Here is a 22829-nt window from a genome sequence, read left to right as displayed (position 1 = left end):
TATATAAAAAAAGTGTGACCTGCCCCCACAGCCCCCTCACCTCCGTGGACTCTGGTGTCACATTCATGGTCAGTTGGTGGTAATCTGGTACCTTCCTGACCTGAACACAGCGTCCTGTTTAATCTGGTTCTCCTTCATTTTTTCTGGTGGGTACTTCAGATGACCCCTTCCTGCCTGCCACCTGCATTTTCTTACCACCTTCCTACCCCTGAATCCTTTGCACTCTTGTGTCTACCCCCAATCCCTCTGCTGTTTAGGAAAAAAGAGCAAAGCATACTGCAGTTTTCAAAGGACCAGCAACCACCCGTCAGATCCTGGCATTTGACCCGGCATGGGCCATCCCTTCCTTATTCATTTTTGTCTCCTCACGCCACTCGACTGTCTTCTTTCATTGTGAGGACTCTGCATTGCTCCATTTCTTTTTAAAAATTTTTCTTCAAGAAGGATTATATATTGCTCATTTCTGTCTCCACCCTAGAAGTCAGCCTTTTCTGAGGTCCAGTCCTTGCACCTCTGTTCTCTCCCACCCTCACTTCCTCGCCCCCTTTTCCCTAGAAATCCCCTTACTTGGACAGCTTTGCCTCTTACCTGCATTTTAATCCTTGCAGCCTCCTAAGCATCGGTTCCCTTTGATGAACACCATTCACCTTAAACTCAAAAAGCAAACCAGTCCTCTCCCCACTCCAACTGTCCCTTTTCTCCCTTCTTGTCTCCCTTATATCACCTTTCTCCAAGTGATTCAGGTCTTAACCTTGGAACCCTTTTCTCCTTCCTCTCTTCCATCCAGTGCCTGGGTTCTGTCCATTTCGCCCTAGGCTCTGCCATCCTCTCTTCCCCTGGCCCACTCTGCTCCATGCTCTCACGGCCTTGGCGTGAACTTGGGATAAGATGTAAATTCTCAGACTCACAATTCCTGATCTTTTCTCCGCTGATTGCCCCTCACAAAGATGTGTTTGTCCGTTTTTCAGCCTGTTTAATCTCTGTCCGTCTCATGAGACCCCCTCCAACCTCACTTCCTTTGAGAAGCCTTCTCTGACAACTGAAGCCAATGGCAAACACTTTGCCTCTTGAATTGTGCCAGCATTTATGGTCTACACCAGAAGTCGCAAACAGCCATATCTCATTAAAAATTGTTAAAAGTTGGTTGTCATCATGTGAAAACCAGATGGTTTGATGTAACAATTCCGATTTCTGGCTTCTCCTGAAAGTTGAGAACATCTGGCAACACTGGCTTTGCTTTTCCACGTGGCAGTGTTGGTTTGGTGCAGAGGAGTGGTTATCGCCTGTCGGCAGATCGTGCACTCCCAGCAGGATTTGTGCCCCTGTGCTACCTATCCGACTCCTCTAGACAATTGCATTTGCAACCCTTGTCTATACCATCGATCTGCCATGACTTAGCAAATATGTCTTGTCTTGTTATTGACTGTTCTGTGTTTACATGTGTGTCTTATATTCCCTTCACAATTCAATTGCCCTCTTCCTGAGGGTGGGGAGTCTCTGTGAACTTTACATGCCTCCTGCAGTACCTGACACATAGTAGGTCTGTTGTTTGAGAGGCCAGTGCCTGAGATGGAATTTGCCTTATGACTTGCTTCTAGGTCAGTGGTTCTCACTTGCACCCTCTGTCAACATTATACCAGGCTTGGGGGGTGGGGTACACTCGGTCCAGTGTTTACTAGAAAGTTCCAGCAGAGGTTTGAAGCATGCCCGCCCCTTAGCATTACAGGGTTGGGCTTGTGGTGAAGGCAATGGCGGGTGTCATTTGCAGAACCCCCCTGGGTGATTCCAGGGCATCCCCTAGTGGAAGGCTCACGCGGCCATTTTCAGCCCATGTTGTAAATTATTGCTTTAGATAAAAGGGACAAAGTATTTCAGGTAAGATTTGACCTCTGGGAAGGTCCAGACCCCCAGATGCGTTTTCTATTGGAAATTCCCCGGCTGGGGCTGGGCCAGAGATGAGGAGGGCTCCCCACAATTCTGAGAGTGGCTGGTGGCCTGCACCTCATTTTTGTCCCCCACCTTCCTTTCCCTCACCCCTTTCTTCAGTCTTTACCTCTTGCTCTTTCCATCCATTTTTACCTTTCTGCAAGCTCTTGGTTCTATGGATTTGTGGGATTTTATTTTTCTTCCTTCCCCATGTGCAAATCTACCCCTGCTGTGACATGGGAGAGAGTGTAAGAGGACACACCAGAGTACATACTGCCTTCTTCCAACCCAGCTTTCTAACAGCAGAGCTGCTAAGGGACCAATGGTCAGTAAAGGTGCAGAGAAGGACATGAACCCTTCCTGTTGTTGGAAAGATTTAAGTGTCTCTCCCTGGAGCAGTTTTCACAACTGGTTTGCCCTCCTTTGCTTCTGCGAGCTGCTCAGATAGCACTAGATCTCTGCAGCTTGCACAGGCAGGCCAAACTCAACCAGATACTTCTTATTCTAATTCATATGTCCATTCTCTAAATTCTTCTTTCTATTTTACTGCTTCATTGTATTTGTGCTAAGCTGCCTCATAACCTGAAGATAATCTAAAATATGGCTTTCCTGCCATCAGCATAGCCTTCAGCTGCTTTAGGGCTGCAGATACTGCATTTCTTTCCATTCAGAATTTTTCGGAGCTGTTTGGGGATGCGGTGTTCTGAAGCACTGCATGCCGCGGAGATGTCGCATCTGATGGAGAGTAACTGCAACGTGGAGAGTTCACGTTGGCCATCTCCAGTCTTGTATGACAGATGCTTAACTTGTGTTTGAAATTTTCAGAGATTATTTCCATTTTTGCATAGCAAAGAATCTATTTCTTGTCCTCTAGCTAGAAGGCTTTGCATGGCTAGAATAAATTTCTTTTCAATGAAACAGTATGCTCTGGCGAATCTTCCTTTTGGTGCAAGGCAGCCCACTAAACCCGCTGGCGTGTGTTAATGAAGTGTGGTGCAGGTACAGCGCGCCACTGCAGCTTCTGGGCAGCCTGAGTTGGTGCCATCTAGGTGCGCTCAGGCTTCTGTTCCACAAGTAACCGCCCCAGCCTGGTCCATAGTTTGCTGCTCCAGTAGATGGCAAATAACAAAAGCAAGTAGAACAGATGTATCCCCTCTTCCACAGCCTCAGCTACCAGTCGGCTAGAAAAGCCCATTGGGTAGTTGGGGAGAAAATAGCTTGGTAATGCCGTGAGTTTGTTGGGTGTCTAACTGAACAATTTGCTGCTCTAGATAAGTGGGCGGAAAAACCAGCCTTTGGGACTCCCCTAGAAGAACACCTGAAGAGGAGCGGGCGCGAGATTGCGCTGCCCATTGAAGCCTGTGTCATGCTGCTTCTGGAGACAGGCATGAAGGAGGAGGTGAGGGGAGCTTCGTGATCCTGTGCACCAAGTCTCCATGCCCCTTGTTGTACCCAGAGCACCATGCTCCCCGCCAGCCCCCTGTCCACCCCTGCTTAGTTATACAGCCATTGTCCATTTTGTGTAGAACAGTGGCTTTCAAGCTTTTGTCACCATGATCCATATTTTAAATTGCAACCCTGTTCCCTATGATACTTATCTGTCTATGAATGAAACAAAGGGTTTACAAAACAATGTTTACCTTTCCTGATTGTGGTACACCCTGACCTCTTTGTGTCCTGTTTGATTGTTTCATTTAAAACTCTGGTTGTGATTTGTGACAGTAGATTTCATGACGCACTAATGGGCTAAGGAGCTTTAGTTTACATTTGCATAGTATTATGCAGTTTTTTTGGGTGGAGGTCATTTACATACTTAATTTTACGGGATTCTTACCCCAAACCCCCCATGAACCAAATAAGGGAGTTTTTATTACTCTTCTTGTATAAATAAGGAAGTCAGCATGCAGGGAGTTTACACCAGGTCGGAGCTAGAATCAAAGTGCAAGGCTTTTTTTTTCCTTTTTAAAGCTTTGTATTGAAATAGAACGTACATACAGAAAAGCATACATATCATAGGTGTACAGCTTGATGCGCTTGCATGACTAAACCCACCCATGGAGTCGGCGCTCAGATCAAAGAACATCCCGGAAGCCCTCCTTGTGTTTGCTTCCAGCCACTCCCCTTCTAACAGCCTACATTGGTGCTTCTTGTCTGGGGCCAGATTTGCTCCCCAGGAGACATTTGTCAAGGTCTGGAGGTATTTTGGATCATCACAACTGAGAAGAGGAGGTGTTACTGTCATCTAGTAGTAGAGGCCATGTGTATTCGTCCATTCTCACACTGCTATAAAGAACCACCTGAGCCTGGGTAATTTATGACGAAAAGAGCTTTAACTGACTCACAGTTCCACAGGCTGTACAGGAATCGTGGCTTGAGAGGCCTCAGGAAACTTACAGTCATGGTGGAAGGGGAAGCAGGCAGTGTTCACGTGGTGGAACAGGAGGGAAAGAGCGAGCATGCGCACAAAGGGGGAGTTGCTACACACTTTCAAACAACCAGATCATGTGAGATCTCACTCACTATCACAAGAACAGCAAAAGGGAAATCCACCCCCATGATCCAGTCACCTCCCACCAGGCCCTGCCTTCAACACTGGAGATCATAATTCCACATGAGATTTGGGTGGGGACACAGAACCAAACCATGTCACCATGGATGCTGCTAAACATCCTACAGGGCACAGGACAACCTCCAACAAAAAATCATCCAGCCTAAAATGTCCATAGTGCTGAGCCTAAGAAACCCTGCCTAGATTAATTTTCTTCCTGCCTGTCCCTGTGCTTGGGTACGTGCTCAGCCCTCGTCATTCCTCCTGACAGCCCTGCAGGGCAGGCAGTAACACTGCTTTCATAGACGGGAGGTGAGCGGAAGTCAGGAAATACCAATCAGAACACACTGCCACTTAGTCTGAGTGTCCCAACCTGCACTTGATGCTGATGGCTTTTCATTATCTTTAGGGCCTTTTCCGAATTGGGGCTGGGGCCTCCAAGTTAAAGAAGCTGAAAGCTGCTTTGGACTGTTCTACTTCTCACCTGGATGAGTTCTATTCAGACCCCCATGCTGTAGCAGGTGAGCGCCAAAGAGTGTCTGCAAATCAAGTCACCCTCAAGGCGGTGGGCAGGTTCTGTCTCAGACAGATGGTCAGTTAAAATCCAATTTCAGTTACAGGTTTAAGTGACAAAACCGAAGTGGCTCTTGCTACAATTCCTTAGTGTATATACAATGTAATGTACACAGTGTCTTCTTTACTCCTTTTTTGTTTTTCTATTTTGATGATTAAAGGAGAGAGTAGCTTATAATGCAAATATTTGGAGACATATTTGTATTTTCTTCCCATCTTTCACAGTCTCCCCCCACCAAATTCCTTTCTACCTGGAGAAATTATGTCTGTTAAGGGGATGACTTTAAAACTAATTTTATTTGTAATTGATCTCTTAAAACTTTTTTTTGCAAGAGATTGAATTTGTTTTATGAACATTTTAGTCTCTAACAACTCTTGCCAACTTATGATTTGTTATGTACACCTTGGAAGATCGTTATTGAGATCATTTCAATTTGCAAAATAATATGTCCCAAGATTCCTAGCCTTACCCCTTTTTCATACTCAAAGAGAGTGTTAATGATTTCAGGTGCTTTAAAATCCTATTTACGGGAATTGCCTGAACCTTTGATGACTTTTAATCTGTATGAAGAATGGACACAAGTTGCAAGGTAAGTTTAAAGAACACAGAGTTGTAAATGTTAAAGGGAATGAAGTGATATTGTGCCCTATTTGCAAATCATTTTATTCTCAGGGATCATAAGATTAAAATAGCATATTTGTTAAATAATACATGTCTCAGCTCTTATTTATGTTTAGAATAAAAATATCAAGTATTATAATTATTAGTGTAGGAAAGTCACCACGTAGGCATTGGTTTAAATTTGTGTTATTTAGATGGATGAAGACATACAGTGGTACCCACATTAATGGATTTGCAAATTTCCAGCCCCCTTTATGTTGAAGAAAGCCCTGTAACTGGGGATAGGGGTCATTACTGACCCGTGGCAGTGTGCCTTTTGAGCTGTGTGCAGTCTCACCTGTGCGATAATACAGTTGGCCTTTAAACAGCATGGGGATTAGGGGCATTGATACCCTACATAATTGCAAATTCAAGTATACTTTTAACTCCCTCAAAACAACTAATAGCATACTGTTGACTGGAAGCCTTACTGATAACCTAGTCAATTAACACATATTTTGTATGTTGTATGCATTATATACTGTATTCTTACAATAGATAAGCTAGAGAAAAAGTACTATTAAGAAAATTGTAAGGAGGAGACAATGTGTTTACTATTCATTAAAGGGAAGTGGATCATCTTAAAGGTCTTCATCCGTGTCTTCATGTCGAGTAGGTTGAAGAAGTAGAGAAAGTGAAGGGGTTGGTCTTCCTGTTTCAGGGGTGGCAGTTCATCTGTGAGTTTTTTCAGATTGTCAGAGATCTCCAGGAATTTTCCTATATGTTTATTGAAAAATTTGCATATAAGTGGACCTTGTGTTGTCAGCTGTGTAATGATGACATTAATATCTACTGAGCATTTTCTTGTGCTAAGTACTGTACTCATCTTTGTAGCTATTACCTCCTGTAATCTTTAATTAACGTTATAAAAGGCAGATGATGTTGTGATCCACATTTTACAGAGAGGAAACCGAGGCTTGGGAGGGAACAGGGCCAGGAGAGTAGCAAGTAATTGACAGAGCTAGAATTCAAACCAGACAGACCCAAATGCTATACTCCTCTACTTCATCCCTTTCCCTCCACCCTCAGCTTCAGTCTGTCTAGGAACAGATGATTTTAAGCAGGACAGCTTTGTTTAAAAAGCCTAGAGGCTTCTGCTTGGCTGGCCAGTCCACCTCCTCGTCTTTTTTCTCATGGCGCTGACTCCCCTCCTCTCCAGAGTGCCTACTCCTCACCACTAAGGGAAGAGGAACAAATCTCACCTCTGTTCTGTCCTCTTCCCCGTCTACGGACACTGCCCCTGTTCCCTGCAGGCAGGCCATGATCAAATAAGAGCCACTTATTTCTGATCAGTTACACTTCAGTGGATGTGAGTCCATCGCTTGTGTCTTTAACCAGGTTTTGCATTTGAGCTTTTTTCTTTTCTTTCTTTTCTTTTTTTTTTTGAGTTGGAGTCCCACTCTGTCGCCCAGGCTGGAGTGCAGTGGCACAGTCTAGGGTCACTGCAACCTCCACCTCCCTGGTTCAAGCAATTCCCCTGCCTCAGCCTCCCGAGCAGCTGGGATTACAGGCGCACACCACCATGCCTGTCTAATTTTTTTGTATTTTTAGTAGAGACAAGGTTTCACCATGTTGGCCAGACTGGTCTCGAACTCCTGACCTCAGGCAATCTGCCTGCCTCGGCCTCCCAAACTGCTGGGATTACTGGCATGAGCCACCGCGCTCAGCCGCATTTGAGCTTTTCTCTGTAATTGTGGAATGAGACTTTGTCCCTGGTAGATGGTGAGGTTTTTAAGTTCAGAGACAAGTTCTTAGTCATCACGTATCCTTGGAACCCTGCCTGGGGCCCAGCCTGCTGTCAGTATTAATGTTTATGGGACAGAATTCAGTAGAATCCAACATCAGTGTTAGGTAGAAGAGAGTTGTGGGATTTCTTTTATTGGCTAGCCTCCTACCCAATAAAAGATTTCCTTGTTTATTACAAGGAAATAAACTTGTAAAAGAAGGCGTCTATCTGTTGGTGTATTGATTCTGTAGTTGAGAATTGTCAATATGGGTGGGCTTCCATCCCAGTAACACATCGACTGGCCTCTAAAATGTAATTATGTTTAATCCCTATCCATGTTCTCCAGAATGGTTCTGTTCTGGAGGATATTTCACGTTCAAAGTGGTGTTATAGAGGCCCCTCTAACACTCTTGGTCCCTAGTGGGCAGAGTTGGCCGTGCTCTACAGGCTCCTCACTGCCCCTTTTTTATGTCTCTGCAAGTTTGTACGTTGCGCCTGTGGAGTGCAAGAGCTCTTTTTTTTTTTTTTTCCTGTATATTTGTAACAACTTACGTTGCACCATATTGACATCCTTTTATTCTCTCTATTGTGTTGTTATCACATTGGCTTGGGATTCTTGTTTTTTTTTTTTTTTTTTTTCTGGTTGGTATTATTTATTTATTTATTTATTTTATTTTTTATTATACTTTAAGTTTTAGGGTACATGTGCACATTGTGCAGGTTAGTTACATATGTATACATGTGCCATGCTGGTGAGCTGCACCCACTAAGTTGCTTCACAACAGAAATGGGCTGCTTGATGTGCAGCCGGTTTGCAGTATTGCAAGCGAGGAAAGACCCAGAGGTCTGGGTGCCTCAGAGCTCAGCCCCCTGATCTGTGGCTGGGCTGCTTGAGGGTAGGAGAATTTGGGTTCTGTAAAGCCATACGTCAGTATACACTTTTTCTAGACAGAATTTTCAGTAGTGTCTTGTCTCTTCTGTGCCAAGCATTGGTGGAGGTGGTTTTGTCACAGACGCCTCAAAATCGTTCAGCAGAATCAACACTTACCCTGTTTTGCACATCCAGAGAGTGAAGGTTAACCAACTGTGCAGAGTTAAACAGTTAATTGGTATTTGACTCTAAATCTGTTTATTTCCATAGCCTGGGCTGTTTTCCAACTGTGCTTTCTCTGTCAAAATGGAGGCCTCATTTTTAACGTAGCATATTAATAAGATAATTGGTGTCTTAATAAATTGTTGTACTTAAAAGTTTTTGTTCTCAGTGTGCAGGATCAAGACAAAAAACTTCAAGACTTGTGGAGAACATGTCAGAAGTTGCCACCACAAAATTTTGTTAACTTTAGGTATGTATGATTGAGCTACAATGACTCTGGAGTGAAGATAAGTTTAATGCCCAGCAGAGAAGTCATTTAATTCAGGCATACTTGGCACATTAAAAAACAACAACAACAACAACAACAAAAACACATCACTTTGGAGAGTAACTTGGGGCTACTGGGAATGGGATTTCATGTATATTATGATGAATTTGAAGCATCAGTATCATGCCTGACATTAATACATAAGTTGGCTTATCATTTTCCCACTACAGCTATTAGCAATAAATTTCTTGTGAAAAGTTTGAGTGACTGTATGTTGGGTTTGGAGTCCAAATCATCCAGTATGTTAAAAGGCAAAATTAATCAATAGTTGTACATTCTGTAATGTCTTTTATATATGCTACTTAATTTAAAGTATAAATCATCTTACTAAATAAAGTTTCAAAGAATGGAGATTATATATTGCTTTGTGGAATAACTATGGTTTTAAGAAAATTTACCATGGGACAAAACTTCCGTAATGTAACTTCTGTTTTCCTTTTGACTTAATATGTAACTTTGAACAAGTATAGAGAAAAGGAAAAAGTGGCCTCAGGTGGTAAAGTCACTCAAAACCAAACAAAGAAAATTTTCTAGAAAGTGCCCCTAGAAAATTTTCCTTGTTTGGTTTTGAGTGACATTAAGTGACCAGTCAGAATACTTTACAGGTGATATGCCTGGAATGTTACTTGTCCTTAAATTCTGCCTTGGGCTCTCCTACTAAGCTAAGCTACATACTGCCTTTTAAATATTCCCTTTGATTAATTTAACTCACCCAGCTTGGAATTACAGATACTCTTCCTCTATTCAGTGTATATGGTGAGAACTCAGTACTTCTTAGTATGTTGAGAGTTTGGCTCTTTATTTTGTTTATTTTACTCTGTAATTGTTACTAATTGATTTTTGAATAGGGAGCACATTCCCATGGTTCAAAATTCAAATGGTATACGATGAAAAATCTCTCTCCTGTTCCCATACCCCAGCCACCCAGTTCCTCTCCTGGGATGCATCCAGTGTTTACAGTTTCTTATATATCCTCTTAGCAAGAGTTAATGTAGACGTAAGCAAATACATTCATGTGTACATACTTGCCTATGTATTTTTTCTCTCACACCCCCTTTTTAAAAAACCAAATGGTAGTGTATATTGTATACGTCATTCTCCCCCTCACCTTTTTTGCTTGACAGCTTAAGGTATTTGCGTAATACATCTTGGAGATTTTTCCTTCTCAGTACATTTTGTAATGATGGTTGCATAGTCCTCCACTGTATGGATATACTTTGATTTATTTAACCAGCTCCCTATTGATAGATTGTTCTTACGTTTTTGCCTTTATACGACTGTACTTATACATAAGGTATGTATATATGATAAATTGGATATTTTTATAATTCCACCATAAAGTGTTTTCAAATACAGTTTCCTGTAAGCAATATAACTGTGTCTGTTTTTGTATTTAAAAATATTGAGCTCACTATTAACACATTATAACTTATAATAGGGGTAGAATAGATAGGACATAAAGGAGAAATTGATTAGAAATATACAGCCAATAGAGGTTCAAATCACTGAGATTTAGACTTAACCTATTTTCTTCTTCCAAGCCCTAATTAGTCTATTATCTGAAGCAAAGAACACAAGAAATGTATAAAATGCTTCACCTGAGCCAGATTCTGATTTAGGAACCCTCTGCAGTTAGCACCTGAGCAACCTGGGATTGTGCACCTGGGCAGGAAGAGAACATTCCAGTAGCTATTTCAGAGGAGAAACCCTCCCCTTCTCTTTTGACCCCTAGATATTTGATCAAGTTCCTTGCAAAGCTTGCTCAGACCAGCGATGTGAATAAAATGACTCCCAGCAACATTGCGATTGTGTTAGGCCCTAACTTGTTATGGGCCAGAAATGAAGGGTAAGTCATCTTTCTCTGTATCATTTGAATTTCTTCTTTCCCACCTGATGGGATGCATAGAAATGTAACTCAGGTTACACATTCTAGTTTAAGATCAATTCAAGGTATTCTGAAGTTGGTTTTCTCATTCAGCCGATATTCTTGGAACACAGCTGTGAGCTGGGTACTGTCCCAGCTGTTGGTGACACAAAGATGTGTGAGACATTGTCCCAGTCCTCAAAATGCCCCTGCTCTTACGCAGTCAGATAGCTCAGTGGCTACAGTACAGTGATAAGAAAAATACACATATTTATGTGTGTGTATATATGATATTGTAGGAGGGGTAGCACTTCCACCCTCTTAGGGTGTCTGGCTGGGCCTGAGAACTAAATGGACATAAGACAGGTTAACAGGAGAAAGCATACAGATTTTTACATTTTAATGCCCAGCAGAGAAGCCATTTAATTCATGCCTACTTAGCACATTAATAAAAAAACACATCACTTTGGAGAGTAACTTGGGAGTACTGGGAATGGGATTTCACGTATATTATGATGAATTTGAAGCATCAGTGTCATGTCTGACATTGGAGTTCCCATAGGAAAAGGAAGATCCAAAGAAGCAGGTGGAACCGAATGCTTATATATGAAGTTGGACAAAAAGTAAATTGTGAAAACGTGACCAGACAAAGGAGCATGGGCTAGGGCAGTTAGTTGTGGAGAAGTGACTAGGAAGATAAGGATTCGTTCAGCAAGGTTTGTTTATGGAGGTTTCCCTCAGCCTTGCCTTCCCGTCCCTGGTGTTAGGAATGTTTCTTTCCTCCTGGTATAAGGAGAGCATCCTTCACATGGGAGTTTATCTCCTGCTTTCAGGATGAAAAAGGAAGGTCGGAGCCCTCTTCTTGCATGTGATGGTTTTCAAGTGTCTTTAACTCAAAATAATCCTATGCCTAAGGAGCATATTTTGGGATAGCGTATTCTGCCCCCTTTATCAAGTATGATGGCAGCAGAGGTAAAGAAACATAATTCAGGCTGAGAAGTCAGGGAAAGCTCTGGTTAGGGAATGGCACTGGAGCTGTACCTTGATGAGTTAACAGTTTCGTACAGCCAGGACCTGGATGGGCCAAGACACTGTTGAAAGGGCCTGGTTTCCATCGTTTATGGGCATGTCACATGGCTTCGTGAAACTTGAAGACAGAGAACATGAGGCTGTGACTGGGAAGGCCAGAGCCTTCAAGGGCCTCACACATTGTACTGAGTGTCTGGGACTTATTTTCTGGGTGGTGGGGAGTCATTCATTAAGGTTCCTAAGCAGAATAATGTCTTAAGTTGCACTTAGATAACTTTATTGGCATTGCAAAATGTAGATTGAATAGAGGAGGGGTCGGGGGATCTGCTGGAAAGCTTCTGGGAAATTGTCACTCTGTGGATGGCATTGTGATGATCTCATTTAGTAATCAGAAGTAACCTTTTGAATAGAGGACATAAAGGAGAAATTGATTAGAAATATATAGCAAATAGAGGTTGAATCATTGACATTTATACTGTTGTCCTTGTTTTTGCAGATGAGGACGCTGACTCTTAGAAAGAAAAAGTAATTTGCTTAAGGTCACACAGCAGGGAACTGGTGTGCCCAGGTTCTGGATACAGAGCCTGTGTCCTTATTAACCCTTATTAGCTTTCCAGTACTCTCCTAAAAGAAAAATGGGAAAGGATGGAGAGGACAGTTCCTCCCTAATCCAGCAGAGTTTTAAGGCACACAGACTGATCAGACTCCATATGGGAGGAAGGCTGGGAAGGATCATTTACAGGCAGAGCTTCAGTTTTAAGCTGGAATTTGAAAGGAGCAAGAAATTTTACTTGGTCGGAAAGTGGGTGAAAATACTCTGGTGGGAAGAGAGGTCAGAGTTATAGGAGAGGAGAGGTTTGAGGCAGTCAGACCTGGGATCGATCTTGGGAACCCAGTGTCCTCATGTAGGCCTCATAACGGGTTGTTGTAAAAATTAAGCGAGGTGAAGAACCTGAAGCCTGGTAGGTGGCCAGAAAGTGTCAGGCCTTTTGCAGGTGGTTTGCTTTTGTGGTGTTCTGACTCTCAGCTGAAACAGGAGCTTGACAGCAGTGATAATAACTCTTACTTTTTTCTTCTTCTTCTTCTTTCTTTCTTTCTTTTTTTTTTTGAGACAAGGTCTTGCTTTGTTCTCCAGGCTGGAGTGCAGTGGTGTGATCATGGCTCACTGCAGCCGCAACCTCCTGGGCTCAGGCGATCCTCCCACCCCAGCCTCTCCGGTAGCTGGGAATACAGATGCATGCCACCACACCTGGCCAATTTTTGTAGAGATGGGATTTCACTATGTTGCCCAGGCTGGTCTTGAACTCCTGGTCTAACTGCCTCAGCCTCCCAAAGTGCTGGGATTACAGGTGTGAGCCACTGCGTCTGGCCTACTTATTTTCTTCTTTTTGAGCCTTGGCGTCAGACACTATTAACATCTGAACACTCATCTTGAGACTAGTCCACATATATGATGACCTTACGTGTGAATGGGAGGCTCAGGTTTCAACATAATAAAAGGCACATTTGCCAGGCGCGGTGGCTCACGCCTGTAATCCCAGCACTTTGGGAGGCCGAGACAGGCAGATCACAAGGTCAGGAGATCGAGACCATCCTGGCTAACACCGTGAAACCCTGTCTCTACTAAAAATACAAAAAATTAGCTGGGCGTGGTGGCAGGTGCCTGTAGTCCCAGCTACTTGGGAGGCTGAGGCAGGAGAATGGTGTGAACTCAGGAGGCGGAGCTTGCAGTGAGCTGAGATAGCGCCACTGCACTCCAACCTGGGCGATAGAGCGAGACTCTGTCTCAAAAAATAAAAAATAAAAAAATAAAAAATAAAAGACACACTGTAACAATGCATGTTCTTGGTGATATCGTAGGCAAAATTGCTTTTTAGTAATCTTTAGTCTTAGAACATAGCTACCACCCATGTGTGATGCTATTCCAGTGGGAAAGTGCAACCCTCTTTACAGGCCAGTTTAAAACCAGCATTTGACACAGCATTGTTGACTGACTGGTTTTGCTGCCCCCAGGGTCTGTGTGTAGCAGACACTGTGGTTGTTATCACAGTGCACACTAAGGAGCAGCCAAGCCAGAGTCATTTTTTCCTGGGTGATCACGGCCACATTCATAGACCAGGACCATGTGAATTTGATTTTTTTTTTTTTTGAGACAGAGTTTTGCTCTGTCACCAGGCTGGAGTGCAGTGGCCTGATCTTGGCTCACTGCAATCTCCACCTTCCGGGTTCAAGCGATTCTCCTGCCTCAGCCTCCCGAGTAGCTGGGACTATGCGAACGCACCACCACGCCTGGCTGATTTTTGTATTTTTAGTACAGACGGGGTTTCACCATGTTGGCCAGGATTGTCTCGATCTCTTGACCTTGTGATCCGCCCGCCTCAGCCTCCCAAAGTGCTGGGGTTACAGGTGTGAGCCACCACACCTGGCCAGTGATTTTGATTTTTGCATCTTTTAAATATTTTATCCTTTAAAAATAATTGAATTGCCCTGACACAACCAGAAGAAATTAGATGCTGCCTACAGGAAGTATTTTAATTTTGTGAACTTGCTTTGCAGAACACTTGCTGAAATGGCAGCAGCCACATCCGTCCATGTGGTTGCGGTGATTGAACCCATCATTCAGCATGCCGACTGGTTCTTCCCTGAAGGTAATTCTCACTTCAGTTTCATTGACCGCCAAAGCAATGTGATAATCGTACAAAAAGTCTTCTTAAGAGAATACATCTGTAATCCTTCTTCATGATTACGTAATTGGTTTCACTTTTTCATGTTTCTTTCCAGCCTTTGTTCATTGCATTTGTATTTTGACATGATGGTAATCATATTGTATTGTATTTCACTTAGTTTCACTAAAACATAGCCAGTCAGTGTATGTTGAATACTCACTAGGTGCCATATGTTTGCTGGTGAAACATGCTGTCTTACCTGGGGGAACTCCAGCCACTGGAGAAGACGGCCACATGAACAGATAAATTATAACACAAGGCAAATTAGAAGATAGGTGGATGGAGAACGATTTGACAAACTCAAGTGCTGGGAAAAGGGAACCAGGGATTGGTTTTTAGAAGAGGCGATGTTGAATATGCTGGAGTTTTTCACTTGGAAGAGGGCTTGTTTCTCTAGCTAGATTATGGATTTGCCCATAGATAGGAGATAAAGCAGGAAAGGTTGATCGGGGCCAGCTGGTGAAGGCCTGAGTTGGCTGTGTCAGGGAATTAGTATTTCATCCTGCTGGCAATAGATTTTCAAACTAGGTTTGTTGCAGTTCTGGGATCCACAGAGGTTCCCATGGCCCCCTTTGGGGATGCTGGCCAGGCAAGTGTTGGAATTCTGGATCCCCCACATCTACTTCCCCCAGAGCAACCCTGCTGCCATGTCCCGTGGGGTGCAAGCCCCATGATACCCATCTTTCCCTCACCACTGAGCCCATCTTTTCTTTACCACTGTTTTGTCACCATCAGGAATCACGCCTCATTCATATAGGTTGCCCAGTAAGGATGGGATGGATGAGCGAATGCTAGCATTCTGCTCAAGGTTTCCTTTGAGGAAATGATTCTTGCAAAAACTGCTAAAGGCAGTATGAACTTGATGTTGCCTTTTATTTCTATTTTATATTAAAGTGTAAATATCTTTTTTTTTTTTTTTTTTTTTTTGAGACAGAGTCTTGCTCTGTCACCCAGGCTGAAGTGCAGTGACGCGATCTCGGCCCACTGCAACCTCTGCCTCCCAGGTTCAAGCGATTCTCCTGCCTCAGCCTCCTGAGTAGCTGGGAATACAGGCATACATCACCATGCCCAGCTAATTTTTTGTATTTTTAGTAGAGACGGGGTTTCACCTTCTTGGCCAGGCTGGTCTTGAACTCCTGACCTCAAGTGATCCGCCTGCCTTGGCCTCCCAAAGTGCTGAGATTGCAGGCATGAGCCACCACACCCAGCTAAATGTCTCTTTTTGAATGATTCAAATAAGTGATCTTTGCTCATCGTCCTCTTCTACATTCTAGATTTGTTTTTATTTATTTATTTTCCACAAAAGAGAAAGCACAAAAGTGTGTAACTTACATTCTGACCCATACTTCTTCCCCTGTCTTGTCCTCTTATCGTTACTTCCCACTGGTTTGATGGACCATTCTTGCGATGTGAATGCCTGGAGCTTCCACTTTGAAATAGTGAGGGCTGTGGACTGAAGAACGAGGTTCCCGTTCCAATGAGGGGTGTCCTAGAGCTCCCTCGCCTGCTGTGCTCAGTGTCTCATGCACTTGTTTATTTTTCCTCTTGCAGAGGTGGAATTTAATGTATCAGAAGCATTTGTACCTCTCACCACCCCAAATTCGAATCACTCATTCCACACTGGAAACGACTCTGACTCGGGGACCCTGGAGAGGAAGCGGCCTGCTAGCATGGCGGTGATGGAAGGAGACTTGGTGAAGAAGGAAAGGTATGATTTGACCGTTCATTTCCAAACCAGCAGTAAATATGTTGTTAGACCCGTGGTATCTGGTATCGCTCAGTGGACTTGGGATTTGAGAGTGGTCCCCATCCACCCATGACTGATGGTGTCCAGATAGTTTCTGGAATTCCAAGCACTAATCTCACCATAAAGTCGGTGTGTAGCTTGTCAGTTAACGTTTCTTCCACGTGTATTCCAGCTTAACTTGGTGGTGTGCTTGGTAAGCCCTGCAGTGGAACGGCATCATACACATGTTAAAATTGACCCAGATGTACGTGAGTGGGGGGAAACAGAAAGGAAAATAAATTTAATAGTGTGGACTTTTGTCCAGAATTGAGTGTGAGAACACCCACCTGGCACAGTGAGTTGAGTGATTTGGTGTTTAAGGAGACATATTTCTGGTATAATGTGGCCCCACAATGGAAGCCAACCACTGAATTTGATGTTCAGTGGGAAAAACCTCAGTATTTGCCAATTCTAGAAGAAGAAAAAATGGCAGTGTTGAACTTAGTGAGAAGCAGTGTGTCTCTATATACTCTTTTCTATGGGCAATTCATGGGATTTTCAAGGGTGATTAAGACTGTGATTTGTGCCTTTAGATGCCAACCTGTCCCATGTGTGTGATGAAATGCCACTGTACTCACTAGGAATGCTAACAGTTAAGAGGCCTGTTGGAAGTAATATGCTTTTCTTGGTATATGAAATAATACTACTAGAAATAGTTTTACATTAAAACGAAGTGACAAGCTCTTATTTTAATTGCTCAGTCTTATAGTGAGGTGTGCTGTTTGTTTCTTGTTCTTTGTGTTGCATTTTTTACCCCTAGCAAAGGAGAATGCATTATTCTGTCGCTATTCTGTCCTTCCAAAATCCACATTTATTCTATGCAGACGTATTACCTCTCTGAACCCTCATTCATACATTCAGTAGTATTTCCTGATGACAAACTCTACCTGTAACAAAATTAGCTTTCATATATTTTAAGTTACAGAATACAGTGCATGAGTCTAGTTAGCACGTGACAGACAATTCTCAGTTACCTGCCTTGTGTATTCTCCCTGCCAGCTGACCCAGTAAGCACGAGCTCAAGAAGCCAGGTATCTTTTTACTTTTTGAACTGAAAGAAAAAGTTGTTAAGTTCATAGATCAGTGGCCTTAAGTGAAAAGTCAGCCTTCCTTCCACCCTCTCCAGCCACATCCAGCCACCATTCCCTTCCCCAAAGCAACGGCTTTTTCCAGTCTTTTTGTTTTTTGTTTTTTTGAGACAGGGTTATGTGCCCAGGCTGGAGTGCAGTGGTATGATCATGGCTCACAGCAGCCTTGACCTCCTGGGCTCAAGCAGCCCTCCCACCTCACACACCTGACTAGCTGGGACTACAGGCACGTACCACCTCACACAGCTAATTTTCTAAAATAGTTTTTTGTAGAGACAGGGCCTCACGATGTTTCCCAAGCTGGTCTTGAATTTCCAAGCTAAAGCGATCCTCCCACCTTGTCCTCCCAAAGTGCTAAGATTACAGGTGTGAGCTACCATGCCCAGCTTTTCCAGCCTTATGTACCTTTCACATGTAGTCTGCATATGCACATAGGATTGTTTCTACATCTCATCTCAGTTAAGAGGCAGCGTGGTGTGATAACCTTACACTGCCATTGGTAGGCCTTCTGGACTTGACTTCTGTGTCATTCCCCAAAAACAGATTTGAGATGGGAACTAGGAAGTATGGAAATAGGCCGGATGTGGTGACTTATGCCTGTAATCCCAGCACTTTGAGAGACCAAGGCAGGAGGAATACTTGAGGCCAGGAGTTTGAGATCAGCCTGGGCAATGTAGTGAGACTGCATCTCTACAAAAAAAAAATTTTTTTTAATATCCCAGTATGGTGACATGTGCCAGTAGTCCAAGCTGCTCCAGAGGCCAAGGCTGGAGGATTGTTTGAGCCCAGGAGTTTGGCACTGTAGTGAGCTATGATTGCTCCACTGGAGTGCCAAGCACTCCAGCCTGGGTGGTGGAGTGAGACCACATGTCTAAAGGGGGAAAAAAAAAGCAGAGGAAGTATGGGGATAAACACACTAACATGATGTCATTCAAGATGAGGCCTGCCTATTTGCTTTTAGCTGCTCACACCCAAATTGATCAAAGACATTGAACAGTACCAGGTTCATTGGCTTTGCTCAGGCTTGAAGCCGAGTGGAGTTGCTTGCCTTGGTATCAGGGGTGGCCATTAGTCTGGTCCTTGCCGCTTCACTGCATGCCGGGCAGCTTGGGTGGCTGTCCCCATGTGTGGTTTTAACACATGTGGACCGATGGGCTTCTGTCTCAGTAGTCTGCTCGCATGGTGTGTTGACTGTTTCTTCTCTCTGTGTAGCTTTGGTGTGAAGCTTATGGACTTCCAGGCCCACCGGCGGGGTGGCACTCTAAATAGAAAGCACATATCCCCTGCTTTCCAGCCGCCACTTCCGCCCACAGATGGCAGCACCGTGGTGCCCGCTGGCCCAGAGCCCCCTCCCCAGAGCTCTAGGGCTGAAAGCAGCTCTGGGGGTGGGACTGTCCCCTCCTCCGCGGGCATACTGGAGCAGGGGCCGAGCCCAGGCGACGGCAGGTAAGGAGGCTGACTTCTGCTGGCAGTGGAGGCTGGACGCCCCAGCCTTCTTGCAGGTGGTGGCCTTTGAGCACGGCATCCATGCCCAAAGAACTGCTCCAGCATGGAGTGAACAGATTTGCTTTCACTCCTCTGGTTGGCAAAAGATGGAAAAAAAGACTATGAATGGCTCGCTTCTTTTTATGTTTTCCAAAGAAAGCAACATTGGTTTGCATTCTTTGCCACACTGCTTTGGTGCTGGAAACCGGAAGCCAGTGGATGTCTCATAGTGTGATGAGCCTCTGTCACCTGTTGGATGTATACTGTCAGCATTCATGTACCTTCTGTTCGTTGTCATCCAGTGTGCTAACCAGGAAGCATTTGAATGTGGCAAGTTAGTTAAATTTTCGTATTCCTGGCATTTATTCACCCATTCATTGATTGATTCAGTCAAACAGATTTACTGAGTCACTGATATGTGCTAGGCACATGAGGTGACTAAGACTCCACTCCACACCCCCAGATTTCAGTCTTGTAGGGCAGTTGATCCATGAGTCCAAGGTGGAAAATAAGATGGTAGCTTTTCTTTTTTCTTTTCTTTTCTTTTTTTTTTTCTGAGACTGCGTCTTGCTCTGTTGCCCAGGCTGGAGTGCAGTGGCATGATCGTAGCTCACTGCACCCTCCGCCTCCTAGGCCCAAGCAATCCTCCTACCTAAGCCTCCCAAGTAGCTGGGATTACAGGTGCTTGTCACCATGCCCAGCTAATTTTTTATTTTTGTAAAGATGGGGTAAACATAGATGCCCTAGGTTGCCCAGGCTGATCTTGAACTCCTGGCCTCAAGTGATCTTCCTGCCTCAGCCTTCCAAAATGCTGGGATTACAGGCGTGAGCCACCATGCCTGGCTGGTAGATTTTCTTAAAAGGCTCTTTTAGTTGCTTAACCTTTGGATAAGCCACCTGGAGTGGGCTGCAAATGGATAGCAACTTTTAAGAAAAGTCACCTTGAACTTGAGGTTTTTTTTTTTTTGAGACAGTCCCACTCTGTCGCCTAGGCTGGAGTGTAGTGGTGCAATCTCGGCTCACTGCAACCTCCGTCTCCCGGGTTCAAGTGATTCTCTTGCCTCAGCCTCCAGAGTAGCTGGGATTACAGGCACACACCACCATGCCCGGCTAATTTTTTTGTATTTTTAGTAAAGACAGGGTTTCGCCATGTTGATCAGGCTAGTCTCAAACTCCTGACCTCAGGTGATCCCCCTGCCTTGGCCTCCCAAAGGCTGGCATTACAGGTGTGAGCCACCGTGCCCAGCCAGAACTTGAGATTTTTATTTAATTGACATTAATTCAGTTCTCCACACTGATCCAGGCAGATGACCACCAGAGGCTACTTCAGGTGGCATCTCTTGTGGTTTGGAACTGACAGCTGCTTAGCTCTGCATACATGTGTGCCAAAATTTTTGTTGTCATATGTTCTGTGTTGGCCGTCCACAACACACTGAATGATCATATATGAAGTAAAATAAATGTGCACAAAACAAGGACAGGCTGTTTATCCACACATTTATTTCCCACACAGAGAGATGAATTTGCCTTGAAAGAACTCCTTTCTCATCGTCCTTGGGATGAGCAAGGGAGAGCCTTGTTGTGTGTGAAGCTGCTCGTGAGATAGGAATCTTGTTTCACCATTAAAACTGAATGCTGAATGCTTTATGCATTCCTGAATTCCATTTTCTTCACTTTGGGCAAGTTTACTTTGGGGTTAAAAAAAATTAAGACTTCAGACTTCTTAGGGCTTCCCGTGCACGTCATAGGCTGCACGTTAGCTTGTCAATAATTGTGCCCTATGCATGTACTTGTTTTGGTTTAAATTTTTTTGTTTGAAGGAAAAAAGTCTAAGTGAATTCACTTATTTTCTTTTTCTTGATTTTGTTTTTTATTTTTATTTATTAATTTATTTTTTGAGACGAAGTCTCGCTCTGTTGCCCAGGCTGGAGTGCAGTGGTGCAATGTTGGCTCACTGCAACCTCTGCCTCCTGGGTTCAAATGATTCTCCTGCCTCAGCCGCCAGAGTAGCTGGGATTACAGGCATGGACCACCATGCCTGGCTAATTTTTGTATTTTCAGTAGAGATGGGGTTTCACCATGTTTGCCAGGCTGGTTGCGATCTCCTGACCTCAAGTGATCCACCTGCCTTGGCCTCCCAAAGTGCTGGGATTACAGGCGTGAGCTACTGCCCCGGGCTGTTTTTTTTTTTTTTTTTTTTTTTTTTTTTTTTTTTTTTTTTTCAGACAGGGTCTTGCTCTGTCACCCACGCTGGAGGGCAGTGGTGTGATCATGGCTCACTACAGCCTTTTAATCTCCCAGGCTCAAGCGATCTTCCCACCTCAGCCTCCCAACTGGGACTATAGTAGTGCACCCCCATGCCCAGCTAATTTTTAAAAATTTTTTGTAGAGACGAGGTCTCACTGTGTTGCCCAGGCTGGTCTTCAATCCTGGTCTCAAGCAATCCTCCCTCCGTAACCTCCCAAAGTGCTGGGATTACAGGCATGAGCCACCATGCCCAGCCAATTTACATATTTTCATTTCCTTGTGACATTCCATTTGTTTAATCAAGGCTAAATGTATTATTTAAGACAATAATTAGTCTTAACGCAGAAGGACAAATGGAATGTCAGTTACTTTGCTTTTTTTTTTTTTTTGAGACAGCATCTCGCTCTGTCAGCCGGGCTGGAGTGCAGTGGCATGATCTTGACTCACGGCAACCTCCACCTCCTGGGTTCAAGCGATTCTCCCACCTCAGCCTCCAGAGTAGCTGGGACTACAGGCATGCGCCACCACGCCTGGCTAATATTTGTATTTTTATTAGAGACGGGGTTTCACCTTGTTGGCCAGGCTGGTCTTGAACTCCTGACCTCAAGTGATCCACGTGCCTCAGCCTCCCAAAGTGCTGGCGTTACAGGCGTGAGTCACTGCGCCTGGCCTGCTGTTTGTTTTTTATACTGTATTCTGTAGGTATTTTTATGTACATTACACTAATGTTATTCACTCTTTGGTGACCTTGACAAAATGGAGCTACAATGTTTGGTATAAAAAGTTCTGGGCCAGGAAACAGGAAGCCTGAATTCTGATCTCTATCCTGCTGCTACCAACTCTGGACTTCGAGTAGTCATTTAGCCTCTGAGTTCTCCTTCTTCAGTCCAAGTTATTGATAATAATCAAGCCCTTTATCATTTAGAGTCTTATTTTGCCATGGCTTTTGCTTAGTTTTGTACAGTGTATATGTCAACATGTAAAAGCCATTTCATGGTATTAAGTACTGCCCAATTTAAGTCCAAACGCAGTAGAACTGAAAACTCCGCATTGGTTGCTTTGAAATGGTCTCTCTGATGATACTGGAGCGGCAGAGTCATTGGAGTCCAGTCTGATGCAACGAATCTTATAAAATAAATAGTCCTATAGTCCCGGCTACTCGGGATGCTGAGGCAGGAGAATTGCTTGAGTCCAGAAATTTGAGACCAACCTGGGCAACATAGCAAGACCTCATCTCTTAAAAAAAAAATGGCACCAAGTAAACATTAGCTCTTTATATGGCACCAAGTAAACATTAGCTTTATAAGCCCAGTGTGAGCTAGTTAGAATTTCAGATCCTTCTCCTGCCTGCCGAAGTGAAAACTCTGCTTGGAATCTTATGTTTTATGTGCAGTATGTTCAGATTTTCTAGCTGGGATTGTCTGATGTCTAACTTGACTTTTACTCCTCTTAGTCCTCCCAAACCGAAGGACCCTGTATCTGCAGCTGTGCCAGCACCAGGGAGAAACAACAGTCAGATAGCATCTGGCCAAAACCAGCCCCAGGCAGCTGCTGGCTCCCACCAGCTCTCCGTGGGCCAACCTCACAATGCTGCAGGGCCCAGCCCGCATACACTGCGCCGAGGTAAGCAGCCACCGTCCTCCTTGCCCTCAGGGAAGGCTGTGCAGACCTCCTTAAGTTAGTGCAAGGATTCAGATGGTGAGGCTTGTGGCCAGATCTTTTCTATGTCTATTGTAAAATCCCAAGCAG

The 22829-nt window shown here is 44.0% G+C and overlaps 1 protein-coding gene across 15 annotated transcripts in view; it reads left to right on the top strand.

Moving 5' to 3' along the window:
* Positions 1 to 22829, top strand: part of ARHGAP17 (Rho GTPase activating protein 17) — a 96352-nt gene that overhangs the window by 57557 nt on the left and 15966 nt on the right. For 9 of the 15 annotated variants that reach the window (XR_010152315.1, XM_510887.9, XM_009430515.5 and 6 more), the window contains 9 exons: positions 3198 to 3325; positions 4884 to 4995; positions 5556 to 5637; positions 8697 to 8777; positions 10588 to 10701; positions 14305 to 14396; positions 16026 to 16182; positions 18561 to 18794; positions 22534 to 22703. Coding sequence is in view for 14 of the 15 variants with exons in the window: in XM_510887.9 (XP_510887.2) it covers positions 3198 to 3325; positions 4884 to 4995; positions 5556 to 5637; positions 8697 to 8777; positions 10588 to 10701; positions 14305 to 14396; positions 16026 to 16182; positions 18561 to 18794; positions 22534 to 22703 (1170 nt within the window). In the remaining variant the exon portion in view is untranslated. The remainder of the gene's footprint in view (positions 1 to 3197; positions 3326 to 4883; positions 4996 to 5555; positions 5638 to 8696; positions 8778 to 10587; positions 10702 to 14304; positions 14397 to 16025; positions 16183 to 18560; positions 18795 to 22533; positions 22704 to 22829) is intronic. The other 6 variants (XM_001164627.8, XM_063796888.1, XM_054668332.2 and 3 more) reach the window with 1 other exon arrangement.

The sequence above is a fragment of the Pan troglodytes genome, chromosome 18 (assembly GCF_028858775.2).
Source record: "Pan troglodytes isolate AG18354 chromosome 18, NHGRI_mPanTro3-v2.0_pri, whole genome shotgun sequence".
NCBI lineage: Eukaryota > Metazoa > Chordata > Mammalia > Primates > Hominidae > Pan > Pan troglodytes.
This window is presented reverse-complemented; position numbering and strand designations above follow the sequence as displayed.